This window comes from Typopeltis vanoorti, chromosome 10 (genome assembly GCF_054136105.1).
Source record: "Typopeltis vanoorti isolate ZY-2024b chromosome 10, IOZ_Tvanoo_1.0, whole genome shotgun sequence".
NCBI lineage: Eukaryota > Metazoa > Arthropoda > Arachnida > Uropygi > Thelyphonidae > Typopeltis > Typopeltis vanoorti.
In genome coordinates this window covers 20,763,757-20,785,861 of record NC_143558.1, presented here as the reverse complement: position 1 = coordinate 20,785,861, position 22,105 = coordinate 20,763,757, and the positions used below count along the sequence as shown (strand labels likewise).

At 36.3% G+C, this 22,105-nt stretch overlaps 1 protein-coding gene across 4 annotated transcripts in view; it reads right to left on the bottom strand.

The window, feature by feature from the left end:
• mbt (serine/threonine-protein kinase PAK mbt) overlaps positions 1 to 22,105 on the bottom strand; it is a 116,408-nt gene that overhangs the window by 54,950 nt on the left and 39,353 nt on the right. For 3 of the 4 annotated variants that reach the window (XM_090399149.1, XM_090399151.1, XM_090399150.1), the window contains one exon: positions 12 to 231. In XM_090399149.1, the coding sequence (XP_090255275.1) occupies positions 12 to 221 (210 nt within the window). In that variant the 5' untranslated portion in view covers positions 222 to 231. Of the gene's footprint in view, positions 1 to 11; positions 232 to 13,991; positions 14,206 to 22,105 lie in introns of those variants that run through there. The other variant, XM_090399148.1, reaches the window with a different exon arrangement.

Sequence of the window (22,105 nt, the reverse complement as noted above, 5' to 3'; positions counted from 1 at the left end):
CAAAAACATACATGTAGCTTCAAATCCATCATCTCTGTTGGTGTGATATGAGAAGGATCAACAATTGGCTTTGGCCTATCTTGATGCAGCTGGATTAGGCTAGCCCATTGTGGCGGCAAGCCCACAAATTTTCCCTCCTTCCTATCATAGCCCGTATGAACTCTGTGTTCAAAATTTGTAGGAGCAGATATAATTGGCTTCTTCTTTTTCTTATTGAACATTGTGCACAACCTAAAATAATAAGTGCTATTTGTATTGTATCAAATAATGTATAAAAATCAAAATACTAATCTAATGAGAGAAAAAAAAAAAAAGAATAATAATAAACTCATTCTAGTTTCAAAGATCTTCTCCCACAAAAAAAATAACAGTAAGAATCTCCCAGGTCTTATCAGAAGTAGTCCAATTTCTTACATGTTTATGTAAGATATTCTAAAACAGAAACATCAAGAGAAGAAAGATGTATGCATCTAAAAATAAATTTCTCTTCATTATATGATAAGAAAATAGAAGGGTTCCCCCCACCCCTGCAAACTAAACAGATCCATAAATATACATTCACAGTAATTATGGACTCCACATTCTTGCAGGTGCATACACATTCTTCTCTCTCTCTCTCTCTCTCACACACACACACACACACTAAATGGCTACATTCCGTAGTAGCCAATCAACATTTTTGTACCTTAAAATATCTTCTTGGAAAATTATTACTCATAAAAATAAATAAATAAAAGAATTGTAGTCTAATAGCCACTGACAATCCAGGTATTTATTGAGAACTTTAATATTAGTATTCAAATTACAAGAAATACTAAATATTGTGGTCAGTTGCAATGCTTTGTTCTGCAGTTGGTTAGAATGTTGTTTTGTGATGGGCTATAAAATTGATTTTAATACACATCTTAATAATGTAAGCTCACTATAAACTTCAAGCTAAACTTTAGAACTGCGATTTCAGAAATTTTAGGAGGGGTGGAGAAATATTTTTTGTATTACTTATCCCAAACTGTTCTCTAGACAATGAAATTGCCCAGCTTTTCTGCAAAATTAACCCTTTCTCATCAACAGTAATATGTCAGATGCAATCATAGTCATCAAAATTATCACATTCCTATTAAATTTTGCCAAATCTCTTTTGTTTACAGAATATTAATAATAATGAATGCTAATCTAAGTCGATATAATGCAACTTATTTTTCTATCAACTTCATGGAAATATGGTGTGAAAGTAACGTTAACAGCCACGTTTTTAAATAAAAATTTTAAATAACATAATATCCTATAAAAATAATATCTCTGGGTGTGAATACTGTAACTAGAATCATTATGTCGTATTACACTGTTTATGAGAAATTTTATTTAAATATTTCCATATTCACTATGAAAAATGTTTAAAATGGTTGGGATTAATTGCTAGGGACAACTGTCAACAATTATAGAAGCATGCAGTTCTGTTCCTGAAAAAATAAAGTAAAATAAAATCACCTTTCTGCTAAATTCAGAAGACGACATATATAAACTATGATGATAATTTAAGTAAAAATCTCGCCTGAAATAATACTACTCACAGCTTCTTCCAAGATTTTGCGTTCATTTTGCTCAGTCCCATAAAAATTCTGTTCTAAAATTAACACAACTCCATAAAACTTCACTAAATTGTTTGCAATCAGTTAGTTTACATTTCGTTAGTATTTCATAATATATAACCAGAACAGTAGAACAGTTATATTTAAAGTTTTCCCTACAGGATATCGTTCAACTCTGATCGCAACATACTGGCTGTCAGTTGACTTCATTTGTATAACTTTGGAAACCTTAGTAGCGCCTTCACTAGCGGCACATCTGATCCACTTGATCCCGTAGCCCTAACGATAGACAGGAGGCTTCCATTGTTGACATCAGTGGGGCGAAAGTGCTTAACACTTCACTGGCTTCCATTGACTGCCCAACATCCGTATGGGAAAACAGCCACGCCTAGCTCGCAAGAGTTTCGCGCGAGCGGCTTGTGCCAACTTTAATAAAGCTTTTGCAGGAAACTGGTCGAAAAGTTTCGTCACGCAAGTATCCAACCATTTCATTTACATATCAATCACATATACACATGTTGCAATAACATACCAGACGTTTTTTCAAGGTGCACAATACGTGTTACGAAACATATGAAACAAAAATCATGGCATTTTTATTATCATTATCAAAAATATACTGAACGCAGTGGATCTATAGTAGACACACGAGTTCCGATGGGGGAAGGAAGCAAAGGGGATAAAAATTTAATTTTGTCTTAAAAATTACACGAAGTTTTTTTATACGATTACAACTGATATTGTTGACTGCTCACAAAACTGTACAAGCTTGTCAGGTGAATCGAAACCAAAATGAAAGCGACGTTATAATCTGTATGGAGTCAGACATTGACAACATTTATTATATCAGTGGATATAATAAATGGTTAGCGTCTTCGTAAGCATTATAATGCCAATGTGCCAACACAAACTACAAAAACCTGATGAAGCATTGCGACTAACAGCCAGGCTCGTAGCAAGGTTCGAACCCAGAGACCGGAAACGCCATCCATTCAGACAATCTGGTCCTTTTTTTTTTTTTTTCTTTCCGCTCTTTACTTGGAAAAGATTGGGTTCGATTATTGTCAGTGTGACAAACATTTCTTTGGAATAAGTGCTTTCCCCTCCCCCTGACTCATAATGACTTTTTTTTTTTTTTTTTTTTAATCCTCTCACATGAACAAACCGAGGAGTATAATGGATCACTCAAAGTGGCCTGGATAAAGATGTAACCCTGCATCTGTAGTGCCAAATTATCGACATGTTCTGGTGTTGGTGGAAAGAAGTTGGGATTAAATATTTTGGATCGATCGTTAATAGGAGAATAGTTACTTAAGCACTGTCCTAATCTCAATCAGGGCAGTATCTGAGAGTTACTTCAGGCCTACCACTTTGCACAATAACTAATCAGCTAAATAGCCATCTCATCTTCATCATTTAATCTCAGTTATCCCCGTCATTATAATCAATTAAGCTCAACATTGCTTTTTTGTTCCATATTATACATTTAATGTTAATGTATATTTCGTGTATGTTTTTCTTTCTTCAATTTTCATTCTTTCTTATACTTGCCAAGAAATTATATTCTTGTTTAATCCTTTATCCAAGTGTAAACAAACAAAATTGCGCGCGCATTCTCTTCATGACTCGAGGCTACTTGTGTATAGAAACTGATGACTTCATGTCAATTGCCTTAGTATCCCATAATGCAAAGTACACTTCTTTTCAGAAGTACATAATACTATGTATTATTGGAAGGGTCAGTACGCAGACTGGTTTCGACCTTTGGGGGTCTCATCAGTCGGAGCCAGACTCAGAAGAGATACCAAGGTTGAAGTAATGCAGACGTCATAGTTCTCAAATACAAACTGGACTTAATGAACACAATCCGCTTAATTTCGCACTACACAGACACAAATAATAAAACGCTGCTTAAAAATCGAAAATTCTTAAATGTACACAACAACATCGCTAAATAAAAACAATATCGATGAAGGAAGAAAAGTGTAATTGATGATCTGTTCCGATTCCGTTTAATTTATATACAGTTATAAAGCATTTCAAAAGTCTAGCTTTAACGATATTCTCCTATATAACAAACGTGGAGTAAAATCAATTTCACCGCGTTACTTGCCTCAATTCTGCACGTCAGTGTTTTAATATAACTTCAGTGATTGTCATTTCATCTGACACAGTGAAAGCCGTTAAGAAGCAAGCTGTGAAACAGTATACATCACATTTAAATTTATCATTTATTTATTTTTGTTCCCTAGAAACTGATCAGTGGTGCTCTGTTTTTCGATGTCCGCTTCCTATTTAGCTCAAGACTAAACTTGTACAGTTCCCTTTTCTACAGAACGTTCGAAGTATTATCAACGAATTCTCATATTACAGCAAAGAACTTTTTTTTTCCCTTTAGAAAACCATTAGATCTCAAAGAGAAAAGAAACTGCTGGTTATTATTAGAAAAGGGAAATTAGATACTATAATGCATAGAAAAATGTCAACAAAGGTTGCTTTATAGAAACAAATTGCTACTGTTAGCCATCTGTCAGAAGGGTATCGCACAGGCTCCATCTGAAACAAAATGGAACTATTTGTTCGCGTAGTATTCGATATCGGCTCAAATTCTACATAAAAAAAATCACTTATTGCCCTGCATGGTAATGGTAACAAAATATGCATCTGAATGGCTCGTCCATAAATTATGTTTGCTGTTATTCGAAGTTTTAGATCCTTCCCCTTCTGTTATAGTGTCATACACCAGTAAAATACACTGAGATGCCGACCTATTGTCACAAAATACTGATCCTTATTTCCCTCACCAAAGTGTTACGTCACTTTATGATCAAGCCCCCAAGTGATCTCGAAAATCAAAAGAAGCCCGCGACAAGGCAACATGCGTCCTCTTTTCACGCACAGGCACACAAAGCAAGAGAAAACTCGTTCTGTGTAACCCGATAGATATCCTAAAAACGAAATTTCTAACGCTCATGCACCCGGTGTGACATCTGGATTCATAATGGTTAGGTTCCCTGAGAAGTCATTCACACCGATGAGCGTAAATTGTTAATGGAAGTTGGAACAACTAACATGTCAAATTCGTGGATTTCCCCTCATCACATTTTCATCCGATTGGTTTTACATATCAAGCACATGAAGAGATCTTTGACAAGGGGGGGGGGGGGGGTGTTTGTTTTTACATAAGACTAAAAAAAAAAAATACTTGTCATAAAATATTTGGAATTGTTTAAATTAAAAAAAATGCATGTATTTATTTATTATCTATTTAGCGTCTATTATTTATTAGTTTTTTTTTTGATAGGGGAAAAAATCTCAGTTACCCCTCTGCGCACACTATCCCTGACTGTCCCCCCCCCCCCCCCACAACAACACTATATGAGGATTGGCAGTTCAGTTAGCAGTTCCTAAGGGACTCCAGGGAAGGAGTGAGTGTTGCTGTGGGGAGGGGGGGGGACAGTCAGGGATAGTGTGCGCAGAGGGGTAACTGAAATTCCCCACAGATGTAATAGGTTTGCATAGCTACTATGTCCGATTCAAATTTCATAATTTGAATTCATAAATTAATTTTCACACAGATGCCAGAGTTCGCCGACTTTTTGGTGCAAGTCAGTGGGTGGGAGGGAGGGAAGCCCTTTTCCCCGGAAGAAACTCGGATTTTTAATCCACTCACTGAGAAAAATTAACGACATGCAAATCAACATTAGTCAGGATTCTGATTATCGTCTCTCTCAATTAAACATGCCGTGGAAATGCACTCGACCGTGGAAATGGTGGAGACTGGCTGTCTGCCTACGTCCACAACATTAAGGTTAAAAGAGTTCCATTTGGACAATTAAAAGGCGCGTTAGCAAATTTATTATTTTTTCCCAAACATTTTCTCTTAAGTGTCTTAGTAAGTGTGTGTGTGGGGGGGGGGGGATACGTTTCAAGGAAAAGCTCGAATTTCTAGAGCTACAAAGTGCAGCTTTCTGCACTTTATACAAAAAGTGCAGAAATGCAAGAAAAAAAAAAATCGACCACAGAAATATTTCCTACCCACACTTTAGATTACACGTTCGCCTGCCCTATTTTTCCCCTCCCCAATTATGAAATTTTGAGCTACTACTAATACCTGTTATGGCAGCTCCTCGTGGGCTAAAGCTTCCAATGCAAGCATCGCTAATTTTAGCGCTGATTAAGTTAACATTTTCTAACTGGTTACGGTGGGGGACATCACAGCTGATGAAAGGGAATCTCTTAATTTATGCAACTTCGTTAGACTTGAACAGATTATTCATGCTGCTTAAATTATGCAGATAAGTCATTCAAAATGACGGCTTACTTTTTCCCTAGTTACTTTATAATCTTCAACTAATAAAAGAACAATCTCGAAACATCAGGAGACACCTAAAATTTTGGTGACTTCTTTCTTTCCAGTTACTAAGCAACAGATCAGTAGTGCGACTTCATCCCAGCGGAACCGCCAATTAGAATTCAAATTATAATAATACAAATTTAAAAATATATATATAATAAATGTCAAACATGCTTTTGTTCACATTCAGATTTGCATCGATGGAATGAAAAGCGAGAAACTGTTTCAGTGTATTGACGTAAAAGTACTTTTATTTTCAATGAGTATTCGAGAAAAAACAAAACAAAAAACTAACTGTTAACGAATACGTACATACTTTAAACACATTACGAAAGTTGTGCTGGCATAACGCAACATTCAAATTTGTTTCAAACAATTAAGAGTAGAGCTGATTGACAGGATGATGAAAAATTAATTTACTTGCTTCATATGTAAATGCTGAATCTCATATTAATAAATAATTGCCAGTCTAAATAAAGATGGAAATGGTAGTCTGAACCTTATTCGTATTTTCGTTATCGCACTCAGAGATGCGATGAAATTCTTGAATCTCCTTACAATGAATGAAACACTTCGCTTTAACGAAATTGTATTTCTAGGCGCCTTCCTTATACTGACGAAAAAACAGCACTATTCAACTTAATACTGGTGTGTGTGGGGGAGGGGGCACGTTCACTTGTATTCTGCTATAACACGAATATAATAAATGATAGGAACGAACGCGCCCCCCCCCACACACAAAACGAAGTATTTGAACGATCTCATGTAATTCCGATTTATGCTCAAAATTAAATTAGTTCACTTTGCAGCAACTACCAACTAACAATGAATAACCTTGAAACTGCTACTTGGCGAGTAGAGTACCTTGAGAGGCCGTTCTAACCTTGAAACGATGAAGCATGCACGTGAAATATTCTTTTAAAGCATCTGGTTACTTATACACGATACACTTTATAATTCTTCATACTTTTTTGGGGATTATATAAATTTGTCTATAAAAATCAGACGATGAGAGGAGAATATGGACATTTCCGCAATTTTTTTTTAAAAAGTAATCGTTATTGTTAACTGACATTTCCATGGACTTCCAGAACCAATTGCGAGAGGCCACTCCACAATCCGACTGATTCCATTTCATTAAATGCTTTTATCCTTCTATCTCTGAGGAAGGAGATTTGAATGTTCGTTATTAAGAAAGTTGGACTGAAGGCAATCGAGATTTAAAGAAAAGAAATAGAAAAGATGACAAAGGAAGGTGGCATTAGAAGACAAGAGACAAACCAATTTGACAGAATGAGAAAAACATGGTTTCAGCAAAAGTAGTTTATAAAAAAAGATATTCGAAGATTGGACATGGAGCATCATAATAGACACGAAAATAGTCTCAATGTGTACTTAATTGTTTAAGATAGTACAATGATGTTCAGAAAGTACACTGCTTGGAAAGAAGTCACGCAAACCCCAATGGGAACAAGTGCATTGTGCCAATGTAACGAGTCCCGTATTTGTCGCCGGTATAACGTGGAGGAATATGATGCTCCCAAGTCAGTGCAACTGCATCCGGGCGAAAAGGCTGCGAGAAGGGAACTGGCGGAGTTTGAAAGAAGCGTTGTGATAGAGCCATCACAAGTCAACAATCAGCGATACCATATTAGGATGGAGGCGAAGGGAGTAGACTGCAAGTGCTACCCACTGTGGACGACCCACCACACTCACCGAACGTGAAAGTACGGTGCAACGAAGGATAATAAGTAAAAACTGCCATTCGCCGGCCGACACGTTGAATGCATAGTTCTGGGAATTCACTGGAACACAAATCTGCACAACATTCAGAACGAAGACTCAAAACTTGGGTTTCCATGGTAGGGCCGCAATATGTAAGCCTCATTACCCGAACCAACATGCAGCATTGTCTTCAGTGGTGCAAAGAGCGTGTACAGTGCAACGAATCACGCTAAGAGCAGATGGACGGTTTGGCGACTGCTCGGTGTATCTCTTACTAGACTGCGTAACCCAAACTATGAAATTCGGAGGTGGCGGTGTGATGCTATCCTATTTTTTTTCTGATTTGGCCTCGGACCACTGTTTGTGGTGCCATGAACATTGAACTCAGATGGGTATCTGAACATTCTGGACAATGCAACACTTCCTACTTTTAGGATTTCTACAGAACTGACCATTGTCTCTTTCAGCAAAAGACAATGCACCGCGTCATAAAGCTGCTGTTGTAACTGCGTGGTCTGTGTAGATATGAACTCACCGCACTTGACTGGCCTCCACAGAGCCTGGATCTCAACCCTACTGAACATCTGTTGGATAAACTGGAGCGTCGGGTGAGATCAAGGGACGTCCGTCCCACAACAGTCCTGGATCTCGTTACATGCCTACATGAAGAATGGTCCAAAATTCCCGCTGATCCGTATCTACGCTTGTGAAAAATATGCCGTGGGATTGCTGCATTCATCGCAGCGAAAGGAGGTCTTCCATTTCATTAAAATGGACGCAGTGGTTGTTTGTTCCTCACACACCATGGTGTCCATTAACTTCTTTCTAAGCAGTGTATATGAAATGTGTAGAATTGTTTGCCAAGCCATAAACTTGAATTTTCACCGCACTCTTCTACAAACAACGTTTCCCTAACTTTTTCTTGTCACTAAACACTTCGCATCTCAGTGTATTTACGGACCACTTACATTCTTTTGAGGTTATTTCGTTTTTGAATAAATATATATATTTTAACATTTAATGCTCAAATATATTTTGATTTTGAAAACAAAATCAAAATATACGTATAAAAGTTAGAAGTTGAAAATTAAAGCTGTATCTTTTTTTTTTTTTTTTAACATGTCATTAGTTCTAGCATACTTCTGGATGTAGAGCCCGTCAAAAGTGTTCCGAGGTCTATTTGATTGATTAGTTTATACCAGTACATAATAACCTAACTGAATGTTTAAAATGATATAGAAGTAGTGTAGCTACAAACATGCAAAAGTAATGTTTATTATTTTTTATAATCATTAATTTCAAAATATCATGACGGGCTTTCATATATAAATTTGTTCATGTTTATCTCTTTTTTTTTTTTTAAATTTCATTTGCTGTCATTCCCATTTATCAAGTTTTTAAATTTCATCTTCAAAATTAAGTTTTAAAAAAGGCATTTTTTCAAACATGTTATTAAATCTAAAAGTATATCTAATGAATAAATATAATAACTGAAGTGTGGCACGCGTGAATTAACAGTTGTCATCTCTTAATTTGCATAATGCAGAGCAATCGAAATTATTCGCAAAATTGCCGTTCTTAATAATTAAAAAAAAAACTCAAAATAATGTGATTGAAACGATTAGGAATTGGGTACTAGTTAGCATGTAATTAATGGAAGCTGACTAGCTAATTACTTAACATCTGTCGCAATTTGAATACTAATGTACCACACGATTTTTTCAAATGCCTTCACAAAATCCAGAAATATCATAACTGCATTTTACCCATCTACCAGAAGTGCTACCGTATAATTACTTTTACGTGGTAAATGATTTTAATCACAGAGTGCAATGAAAATGATTTACCACTTTTTTTTAACGAAACTGCTTAAAATGTCGGCCTGAAGTCGAAAGAAATACGATCGTGTTGCAAAATTTTTTTCAAGCCAAGTTTTTCCAGTTTATGTTTTTTTCCAACTTTTTTCCTAAATGAAACTGACATGAAAAAAAATAATAATAATAAAAGACAATAATAATAATAATGATCTTATTATTATTGTCTTTTATTATTAATCCGCTTATTGTGATCGCGGCTAATTTTATCAATCGGCTATTGTTATCAAAACCAGTCGGTCCCAAAACACACTATTTAAAATGAATTAAAAATAATCCGTCTATTATAATCAGTTCCGGTTATTGTTATCAAAATCCCCGAATGTTTAGCCCTTTATTTAGTCGCGAATTTTCGTTTAGTTTATCGAATAAACGTTTAGTCTGAGAATTCTAAGAAATAAGGGTTAATCAGGAGAAAATCTGACAAAGAACATTTGTTGAAATCTTACTTTTTTTTTTTTTTTTTTTGTTAATCTTACTCTTCCGTAAATCTTATATCTTCCAGGCAAATGCGGGAGGGGAGTAAATACAATTTAACTGTGATTTTTCGAGTTTATTTTCGCTCTCTTTCAGTGAGTGAATTTGACTTTGTGCTCGTTAAAACATTATGGCAGAAGTAAGTAAAAAAAAAAAACGTAAAGATTTATCTTTTCAAGAAAAGCATAGAATTTTGGAGTACTACGATAAGTTGTCCAAAATGAGTCAGCGTAGTGTGGCTGTGAATTAAAAATTTCACAACTCTTGTGTAAGATCTTAATAATAATAAAAATATAAAACATTGAAACTTCAGCTCTTACTAATGAAAACATGGATGGGAAGAGAGCCCAATCTGGTAAGGATACTCAAGCTGAATCAGCATTAAAAATTTGGTTTAGTAATGTTCATGAAAAGAATACCGAGTGGCCAAAAATTATTGCTGAATATTCTCCAGAGGATATTTTACAATGCAGACGAAACAGGACTATTTTCATGCAATGCCTGAGCATACTCATTTGTTCAAAAATGAAAATACAAAAGGATTTAAATCTTCAAAAGAGCGAGTGACAGTTCTTTGTTGTGCTAATATGAAAGGTGAGAAACGAGAGCTCCTAGTGATTGGAAAAAGTAAAAATCCTCGTTGTTTAAAAGGTGTCAAAAGTTTGTCCGTTGACTACTGTTCTAGTGCAAATGTTTGGATGACTAATGACATTTTCAACAATTGGGTAGTTAAGTGGGATCTTAAATTAAAGATAGACAACTGCACTATACACACAAACAATTTATCGTTCAAGTATATCCAAGTAATTTTCTTGCCTTCGAACATGACATCGTTAATTCAACCATGTGTCCAAGGATCATACGCTTTAAGGAGCAAAATTTCACTCCTTAAATACGAATAAGACAAAACATCCAGAGAGCATGTTCTGGGTAACGGTTTCGAGCTATTTCAGGGTCAGATCCACGGCTAATTCTGGCATGGATCTGACCCATCATAATGCGATGATTTATTGTAATCTAATTCAGAAGCTCGTCTGTTCGATTTACTTTTTCTGCCTAACCCGTAGATTAGATTTACTAACAGTTACAAAAATACCGATTACTTTATTGCAACTTACTAGTCCACCTATTTGACAAGACCACGCGTCCATGGCCCAGTTTTTAAATGCAAAGTGTGACATACATAAGATAAACTGACAGATGAGGGTAAGCACGCGCACACGGCTTCTTTAGTAACATAATTAAATACGAAACAAAACAAAACGAGATTGAACAGTTCAAGCAATATAAATGTATGCAAACTATGTTCGGGTCACATTATAGGAGATCGCACAATGGATTGCGTGTGTAATATCGTGTGCACTGACCCAGAAAGTAGATTTAAAATAGGAACAGCACAATATCGGTATCTTTCTGGTCTCAAACATCTACTACTGAATCAACAATCTTTATCTATTATTGTACTGCATCTCTGAGATAGACCTTGTAATTCAGTCAACTAAAACATTTTCAAAACCGGATCCTTTAGAGTCCATAATTGCATAAACCTAAGCTACCAAATATATTTTATTAATATATGGTACAAAAAAAATCACTTTCCTTATTTTCCTGTCGGTGATACTTTTGTGTTCTTGGATCAGTTTGAAGGAGATGGGATTGGTAAAATGTTATCTGAGATAACTTCATTTCACCCCTTCATTTTTTTAACTAGACAAAACTAAAAGTATATAAAATTAATCCTTGGCTCCGTGGAGGAACCCGCATAATAATTTGAATGCTAAACCAACGCGAGGAAGCAACACTCAAAGGTCACTGCATTACGTCTATCAGCTAAGTATGTTCTTGTGTTAGTTTTGCAAGACGAGGAGAAATCCTGCTACTTCCATATGAGAAGTCACCTTCCGATGATCCCCCTTTATGCAAGTATTATTTATAATACTTGCATAAGGTTTTTTTTTTGTGTGTGTGCATTTTTCTCTGTACTCCGTGAGGCCCCCTACCGACTTACCAACAACTTTAGTTGTTGGTAAGTCGGTAGGTGGCCAGGAGTGCTTTGAGTCCACTTCTTTCTAACCTTGCAGACAATTTCAAGCATCTTCCTGGCTTAATTTTTTTTCTTTAGATTGTGTCAAGGAATGTCCAAGGATTTAGCTTTTGTTTACAAACTTTTTTTCACCAATAATTTGTACATTTGAGTCTACAGTTCACATCTAAAAGCTCGACTCTGATTACTTTTAAAACCTTTGTACATTTTTTTTTCTTTTCAGTATTATATTTAGTTTTATCCCGTTTAAAACTAAACGATCACTTCGTATTTCAAACGATCTGTATCGTTTGAAATACGAAGTGATCGTTTAGTTTGTGCTGAACTGTAGTGAAAATATCATTATCAACAATGTCGTTTTTGTCTTCCCTCCATGTGGATAATATGCACATATACATATCATTAAGTTGAATACTGTAATGACCTAATAATGTCCTAAAACATTCAGAAAGTATTTACCATTAATACTTCTGCTCGCTTCTTTATGTCTATCAACTGCAGGTATTCCCTAACAAGTTGGTTTTGCGAGACGAAAAACCTTTACACCTCCGTATGAGGTAACTCACTTTCAGTTGAAAAGCTTTGTAAAAGTTCATTGCGTTGTAGACGGAATTCGAATACCGGTCTTTCCAATTAAAATGCATCGTTGTTATCAATTGGGCTACGAAGGTGCTGTTGTAAAGTATCTCGCAAACCGCTCCAAATGAAATCTAGAATGCAACAAAACATATGCCCTGATAATCTGAACCAGTTAAATGGATGATTAGTCACAGATCTTTGGCACAGGATAAGGCGAGATTCATCTAAGTACACAAAAGCATCCGCATAAGGAATCATAGCGAAAGTGCGCCTCTGTAGATTGGTTAAAAAAATACTCTTTGATCGGGGGAAAAAAAAAAAATCTAGATTCTTGTCACGATGCCAGGAATAATTAAATGAGCCTTTTCAAACGAAAAGCAAGTTAGCCAGTCTCATGTGGGGTCAACAGGTTTTCCACTCTCTCAGAAATCGGATTTTTTTTTCCCCTCCCTCGAAATAGGTAAACCGGATAGAGAACACACGCAGTTAACAGGCGAAAATATATTTGCGAGGTATATTAACGTAGTAGGTAACTTCTCACAATGAATCCCAGGACTCCATAATTATTGCATCCAAATTTAGATTTATGGGAGCCCTATAGGTATTATGTCATTTCAAGTTGAACAAATCACACTTTTTGTGATTATTATTATTCAGTGTTCGTGAAGTACTCGGGTCAGCGAGAAGACTAATCTTGATAAAAGAATATCATTCAGTATTTCGTTATAAATAATTCGCTGTAGAACGTTTAAATATTCTCTTTCCTTTTGCTGCTCTATGATGAAGAAATAATGTTCCTTCCTTCCTTACACCCCTAAGTAATATTTCCCATCTTTAATGTCCTCCCCTTGTAATTCTATTATACACTTATTCGTCACTGCTAACAAATCATTAACAGTGCTTTATTAAAATCCGAATACCAACACAAAAAGGACATCGATTTCTGTTTGGTACCAATGCGACTGATGCAAAGTAGTAATACCATATTAACAATGATTCTATTTCTAGATAAGGGAAGAAGAAGGGGAAAAAAACTAGTAGTTTTCCAATTATTTTTTATTAATGTTCCAAATACCGAACATTATTTTGACTAATGTTCGGTATTTAGAAATAAATATATAATATAAGCTGAATGTGAATACATATCAAGAGATGAAACGAATGCATCGCCATTTCTACCAATGCACAATACCTGCCTGTCAGGTCGGTATCATATTCAAAATGCGGCCAAACGAATTCTTTGACTACCACAAGAATTGCGTAATCATCAGGCGTTAACTAATTTTCTAAACGACTGCCATCGTCCCTGAACCAGCACAGATAACTAAAGCATTTAGTATACTTACGTGCATGAATTGCGTGACAAGACCTCGTTAAAATCTAGCATCTTGGCAAACTGTGTTCACATAGCAATGACACCCTTCCCCTTGACAGAAAATACTCTAGAAGACCCCCGATAACTTTTGAACACGTGTGACAGTTAGTGCACGTGCCAGTGTAGTAGACGAGGGAGAGAGTGACGAACAGCAAGGCAAAAAAAAACAGCCACGGAAACTAACAGTCGCATTGTTTACATACCACACGGTACCAGGCCGTAACTAGAACGGAGAACAGGAGGTGTAAAAGGAGAGTAAATCTGTACGCAGGATGACAAACGCGGTTTCGTTTACGTCACAGACAAACCGCTCCAATCAAAATAACATAGTTAGAATTCCAAAATATATATTGGAATTTAGACTTTGAAATGACATCGTATTTACAATTGTGTTAAATTACGAAATGAGAATTTAAAAATGCAAATTAAGAAACGTGATTGATGCAATCAACGTATTTTAAATCAATATTTAAAATCAATATTACACCAAAAAAGGTTATCACGTGTAAGGTGAAGAAAATCCCTAAATTAGGATTATAGTGAAATTATTAAAGTTTTTCCCATTACTTTTTTTTTTAAAAATTACCTCGCTTGTCAATGACAGGATCAGCTCAGAAAAAAAAATTAATAATATACGCTAATGGGTTAAAACAGATTTATCCTAAATAAATGAATCCAACTAATTATGAAAAATTTACCTCTACAGCTAAAACAAGTTGAAATTAAAAAAAGTATTAACATTGTACGGAACCCAAAAATGAAACTTTTTTTTTCTCGTTTTCTTCCCCTCTATTTTTATAGCCACAGTAAACCAAAATCAAAATACGCATGCGTTAAAATTCCAACAGCATTCCTTGTAAAGTCACAATTGGTTAATTCTTAGAACTACCTGTTGTCACTAATATAAGAGGGATCACATAGGCAAGTGATCTGCCTACGGATGATCCTGGACGTCCCGTGGTTCTCCAGGAATGCCCAGATCCACCGGGACATAGTATCCCCCACATCTCTTCACTACTACCTCTAGCAGAACAATACTTCACGAAGGTGTCCACGCATCCAAACCGATAAATACAGCAAGCCGGAAACTACGACGGTAATGACCACTGGAAACATAAAAGACCAAAAGCCATCCTAACACCCATGGACGACACATAACCACTTCTGCCCCCTCAGGGCAGCTAAAATAGCTCACAAATCTCTCCCATCACTGTTTCCAAAAGAGACAACAGGGAATATAAAAAGCGTCAAGCTTCACCCTCTGCGCCAATAGCGCAGCTCTACCCCATGATCAACAGAAAAAGTAAATTCAATATTCAGAACAAACTGCTCATATACAAGATGGTAATACGCCCAGTCATCCACTTACGCAACTCCTGCATGGAGTCCTACTTCGAAAACAAATATTCAAAAGCTGCAGAGAATACAGAACAAATGTTTGAGAATGAATTTGGATGCTCGGTGGTTTATCAGAAATTCAGAGACGTCAACATACCCTACATCACATCTCTCCTTCACGACCTAGCTGAAAAGTTCTTCATCAAGACAATTAATCATCCGAACCCACTGATCAAGCAAGCTTCAGACTATAATGAAGCAGATTTCTGCAAATACAAGAGACCCAAATCAATTCTATGCTCAGCTGAACACAGTTAATCTCACTGCCCTTTCAGGGCGAGCTTAAAGCTCAATAATTCTCCACCCAAAGAACTTTCCTTTTCAGATGGAGGGGAATATGAAAAGCATTTATGCTTCACCCATCAAAACAGTATCGTTCTGCCTCTGCGCCATTAATGTCCTGCGTTCAAGTGCTCTGGCCTACACCGTGTGGTGGCCGGGATAAGAATAGCCCCACCGTAGCCTATGCATGTCGTACGAGGCAACTAAAATGGGTACTCAGGGAGGGTAATGGATGGCAATGCTGTAGCCAATGAAGTTTTAACTGAGACTCGGCTATTGCAGTTACCCTCCTGCTATGATCAGAGCTTATAGCCTATATTACCCCATCCATACAGTTTTTTCTACAGATAACGGGGAATATGAAAGCATTCTTGCTTCGCCCATCTAGCAAAAAAAAAAGTGATCTGGCCACAGGTTTCTGGTGAGATTTTTACAGGGTAATTCACCATTCACCCCCCCCCCCATTTTATTTGGGCTTGGGATGGACTATAGCTGACGAACTATACAGCAGTGCATTTATAGTTAACTCAATTTATATTAGCCTATTACAAAACACGTTAGTATATGTATTCCAAATACAGAATTTTATCGGACTATCAAAAATATTAAGCAAAGATCAAGAATATTTGCTAGTATATACTGCATGCACACACACAGAGAGAAAAGTGAATACTATGCGATACAAAGGATAATACATTTTACAATACCAATAGGAGAAATTAGAATACAAAGATAAACGTTTGTTCAAATTTAAATGCAACTTTGAAACTTGTTCTAAGTAGGATATATATTGGATACGTATATTTACACGGCTGAAATGAAAGTTTTTTTTTTAAATATAAAATATGAATTATGCCAATACCGCAAATGCTTCTAGAAAGCCAGAAAAAACTGTTCCTGTTGAAAGCGTGCACGTAAAATATTCTATTTTAATACCAAAGACTACAGTTTTTTTTTTTTTTTTTTTTGTTGTTGTTCTTTTTTTTTTTTTCGGAGTATAATTACGCATCTAATAAGAGAAACAAAGTCATTAACCGACGAACAAGTATAATCACTTGAGCTGCATGCCAAAACGACATCCGCCTCATTAGTTTGCGTTAAATAAAGCAATCAACCTTTGCATTAGCCGTCTATTTTAAGAAACAATGCGAACCAATGAAAGCGTCAAAAGTTAATATTTTGATTATACAAGTTACGACAATAGAAAGATTGCTATTAAGTGCGTAGGGTGGGATAGATGTACAATCTTAGAATCGTATATAGCTTAGAAGTAGTAACGATTCTTCAGCAGAAATTCCTAGAGCTGACAAAATTTAGTTATATGAAAGCAATTCTAGTGATAAAAATTCTTCATTACGCCGTGTTTCCCCCCCCCCTCCATATCAATATAGGGATTTATTTTTATTTTTTTTCATTGATAGCAGACTGAGTAATGTCCCTCTGGCCACGGCAGTTCGGTTTCAATTTTAAGTACCACGAGCAGGGACAGTCTGGACTTGTAGAACATTCTGTAAGTCCAGACTGTTCCAACTCATGGAACTTAATGCAACCTCCAAAGCAAAGGGTTCTCGTCTGTTCGCGCTTTTTTTTTAATTATTAAGACTTCAGTAATAATTATCATATATTTGTGCTTTTGTTCCTATTATTTTCATACAGATGATATCTTGATAAGATAGGCGAAAACCTTATTAAATAAATTTTTAGGTAAGTAACAGTTTTATTAATTTTTGAGATGACCACTGACTTTTTAATTAAAAAAAAAAACAAAACATGCTTTATTTGCCGCTTCCTTGTCCGTACGTACTTGAAATAATTCATGACCCCAAACAGTGTAAATAATAAAATATTCGTGTAGACAACGAACGAGCCATTTTGAATTGTTAGAAAAGATCAGTATAATGACCAATGATTTTCAGTCAAGCCAGCTGTTTGTTTTTTTTTTTGACACGAAGTACAGTTATACAATGTATTCAGTAGAATGACTAACTGGGTCCAGATATAAAAAAAAAAAAAAAAAAAATGCCGGATGTACTTATTAAAAAAAAGATAAATGGATTACCGGTGCAAACCATCCAAAACAATGTTTCGCATGACCAAGTCTGTCAAACATTCCAGAGCAAGTTTTTTGTTTTGTTTCTTTTGCACAAAATGCAACTATCAACCTGAAAGAACAGTGAAGGAATGCGTGAAATGATCTAGTTAAGTTGGATTCCACTCAGTAAATAGATCAACATTCGCAAGTAAGGTGGTTTTGCTGGTCAAATAGATAATATACTAGAAGTAAGAGACTGTGGATTCGAATCCCACTGTGGGCACAGACAGATATATATATATATATATATATATATATATTGTGTGTGTGTATACATATACATACATTGATCCCATACACGAAAGACCTATAAGCACATCAGTGCCGTGTGTTTGGTGTGCAGATGAGGACTCAGGAGTTCATTGATTACTGTTATTAAGAAATGTAGGTTGTAGTTCTTTGGTAATACTTCACGAAGAAGGCTGTTCCAGAGGGCAGAGGTAGATGGAATAAGGCAGAGGAGAAGCAGGTTCAGTGTGTTTGCAGTTGAATCTGTAAGAGAGACATCATTCATGAGCCTAATAGCTCGACTCTGGACAACGTGAACAGTCTGTTAGATGTTTGTTAATGCCTTCAGGCGGTGGATGAATTTCATCAAGGTCAGGTAAAATCCTTAAGGTCCAGAGCACAGTTTACGAATTTTACCCAACCCTTGGCCTGCTCACTGCGCTAATGTATAGGTTTACAACTGCCATTGGTAGAATTCACAAAAGAGCACATAATAGCATGACAGGAAGTATGTCCACTGGACTGTCAACTGCAATCGATTAGAATTTATCGCGCAATCCAAGCAAGTTAACTAAATTAAGATATTATATCAAAAAAGCCAGCCTGGTTGGTCGAGTGGTTAGCGTATCCGCTCTCCAACCAACAGGCTATGGGTTCGAATCTCGCCGTAGACATGGATGCATGTGTATGTGATGGATGGAAGATGAATTTCATCGCCTGGTGTGAGGCCACCGCCTCACTTCTTGGAGTCCTGGAGTGGCTTGTAGATGTTCCACGTTTTATCTTTAGAACAGGATTTCCGGTCTACATAAGAAACAATTTAATAAAGATTTTTTAGCCGGGTACCACCTACAACTGTAATAATTGTTACCAATGTAACTGTTGGTTTATAATCTATCATAGGTGGAAGTCGTATAAAAAAAAGTCCCCAAACACCTTTGTTAGGATCCATTACTTCTAATAACAATGCTCTATTCAAAGTTGTTTTGGGTACTGAGTATGAGATGGCTGTGCAAGTCCTTGTCGACTAACTTAAGGGAAGAAAATTATGCATGTTAAATAAACAACACTTGAGATTCAATGAAACAGAATCGAGCATTAGATTTATCAAACATATATTAAAATACAACTGCATTTTTAAACGCAATCTTCGGAAAATTCCTCAAAATTATGTTTTATTATTCAGGAAAAACTTAGTTTTACTAGACCTTGGAAGGGGGGGGGGGGCTTCATACTATACTGAAAGGTGCTATGCATACTACAACTATCCTTTTCGGAAACTCCAACCATAACCTTGTCTATGCTTATATTTCAGATAATCTCAGTGTCGCATCCTTGGGCACTAGAACGAGTACCAAAATGGCATGAATTGCGTGATTTTTACATTTTTTTTCCATACGGTTTCTACTCTCCTGATCCAAACAGCTTTTCCAATAGAATAAATGAAATAATCATTGATGGAATAAGGGCCTTCATTCCTCACCCAATACAACTCTCCTGACTACAGACCAAGGCCTAACAAATGTGCCAAAAACAGTACATAATGATCTATACACCTCACAAACGGCAAATCCAGAACTCCCAACTCCAATTTCATGCTTACCTTACCATCTGTAACATCGGTTACTACAAAAAAAAAAAAAAAAGTAATCCATCTGTAAGTTCATTGGACATCATCAGATGCCATATGGTCACTCTGTTGTTTGGTAATGTGCCACACCAATCCTCGCCAAGTTGTCTTCTTGTATGTTTTTCTGGAGGCTTCAACTCTATTAAGACATACCATCCATCCAGCTCATTGAGAGTCTGCTTCCTCTTTTTTCAGGGCCTTTACCTTCTATTACTGTTTTTAGAAATCTCTTTTCATTCTTTTAATATGTCCAAAGTATTTGACCTTTTTTTTTTTTTGTCAATGCACTTAAGGAGTCTTAAAGTTCTACCGAAACTTTCTAGCACCCATCCATTTGTCCACCTTTCAGTATACGATATCCTCAGTTTCCTGTAACACCACTTCTCAAAAGCAGCCATCCTTTTTCTATTACACTTCTTTAGGTTGCAAGTTTCACATTCATAAGTCGCTATTAAAAAAAAATAATAATAATAAATAACCAGAGGGCAGATTCAGACAATTCACTTCCAGTTTAAATGACAATCGATAGTTCTGGTCCCTCGCTAAGCTAAGGGATGCAACTCTTGTATTTCTATGCTTCCACCTCTCTCTCTCATCCAGAGGACACCTTGGTAATCAGTCCCTTTCCTTCAACTCTTGTATATACATGGCAAGAGTTCCGACTAAGATTCCTCTTCCTTACTACAACTTAGACATCGAGCCTTGTATGGGATAAGGATATCCCATCCTTTGGAATCCACAAAACTCTGTCCTCTTCCATTCAAGACAGCTTCTTGCATGTAACTCCTAACAAAATATAAATCACAAAACCCACCTAATCTTAAAATACTGGTATCACATTTGAGGTAGTGTACAAAAAATATATATCTAGCTTAATACTATACTGAAAGGTGCTATGTAGCCTTCTGGAAACGTTTCTGGTGGCAGAGAAAAAATGTTTGTTATAAATATGCTTCTAGTTGCAGATTTAGAAAAACCTTTTGTAGGGATCCGGTTCCGATATACTTGATCTTTGGAACATGCTAGTAGGATCTGTAACTCCGCAATTTTAGGATTAAGAGATGACTGCAGTATATACCGCCATCTCGTGGTCCTAATTCTATATGCTTTCAGTCATTAAAAGATACGAGATCACGTATCGGTAGTATTAAGTTTTTTTTTTTTTCGTTCTAATTATATTTCTATTAACAACATGATAGTTCGCATTGGCTTGACGAAATTTAATGAACTTTGGTATGTAAGACCGCTATAAAATTTGCCATATGGTTTCGAGTGGACTATTTTAATGGCAAAATTACGCACACAGAATAATTTGCAATATATTCAAAATGCTTAGTTACCTGCGTCCTACGGAACCATTTAAGAATGCTGCTGGTCAGTAGTGTTGATCACAATGGAAAAACAAAAGGATTTTGAGGAGTTCGATGATAAGGGGCTCAAATTGTGGGTTGCCTGGCTGATGCCACGATTTTGAAAACAGCAGAGCTGAGTGATTTCTCAAAAGGTGAGATATCCTGGATGTTTAATCAGTGGAAATCCACATTGCCTGTCTAAGAGGCGTAACTGTGGTCCTAAGACAGCCTGTCAGGAACGAGATCGCCATCGTCTGAGAAGATTTGTACAGACAAACAGAACTTCCTGTGTGCAGCAATTAACCGAAGCATTTAATGAAGGCTGTTTTCCTGACCCATATCTCACCGAACTATGGGCAGGGAACTGAAGAGGATCATTGGTACTGGCAGTCGCATGCCTATACGTAAAAATGAAAGTTTCTAATTCAGTGGCAGGGTGTGAAAGGGAGAGCCACCCCATGCATCGGTAGGCTGGATCTTTCCTCCTGGAAACTAGGGCTCTTCTTCCAGCAAAACAAGCAATATATTTAAATGGATTTACTGGGTGTGATCTTTCCGGACATAACAGAATATAATTTTACACAAGTCAAAAAGAAATTTCCCGCCTTAAAACTCAGTGACGTCCTTAAGAGAAGCATTCTCCACAGTTCAGGACCTATTTTTAACAATCTCAAATCCCTAATACTTTTAATTTTACGATGTCGTTCATTTTAAGAGTACCTCAATTATGCATCATTTCCAATAACAGAGTATAATGGGGAAAAATATTAACAGTTTCCTGCAATAACATTAGTTGGTAAATAAGAGTGAAACATACGTGATGCAGTTGTAACCTTGGGCTTTTTATAAAATACCTGTCGTCATTCTTAATTATAGCTTTTCTATCCGTTTGCCTCATTACATAGGCGTTGTCAGCAAAAACTTCCTATCAGAAAGTACACGTCAGCTGAATAGGCAGTGTTGCTTACTGAAGAGCACATAGGGTGTTGTCAGTAACGAAAACATGAAAATCATTTGTCAGAAGTGAATGTCAAACTCGGATCAGTCGCAATTACTTTCTTGAATATGCTTACAAGCCGCGCCTATACCTTTTCAAGTCGATT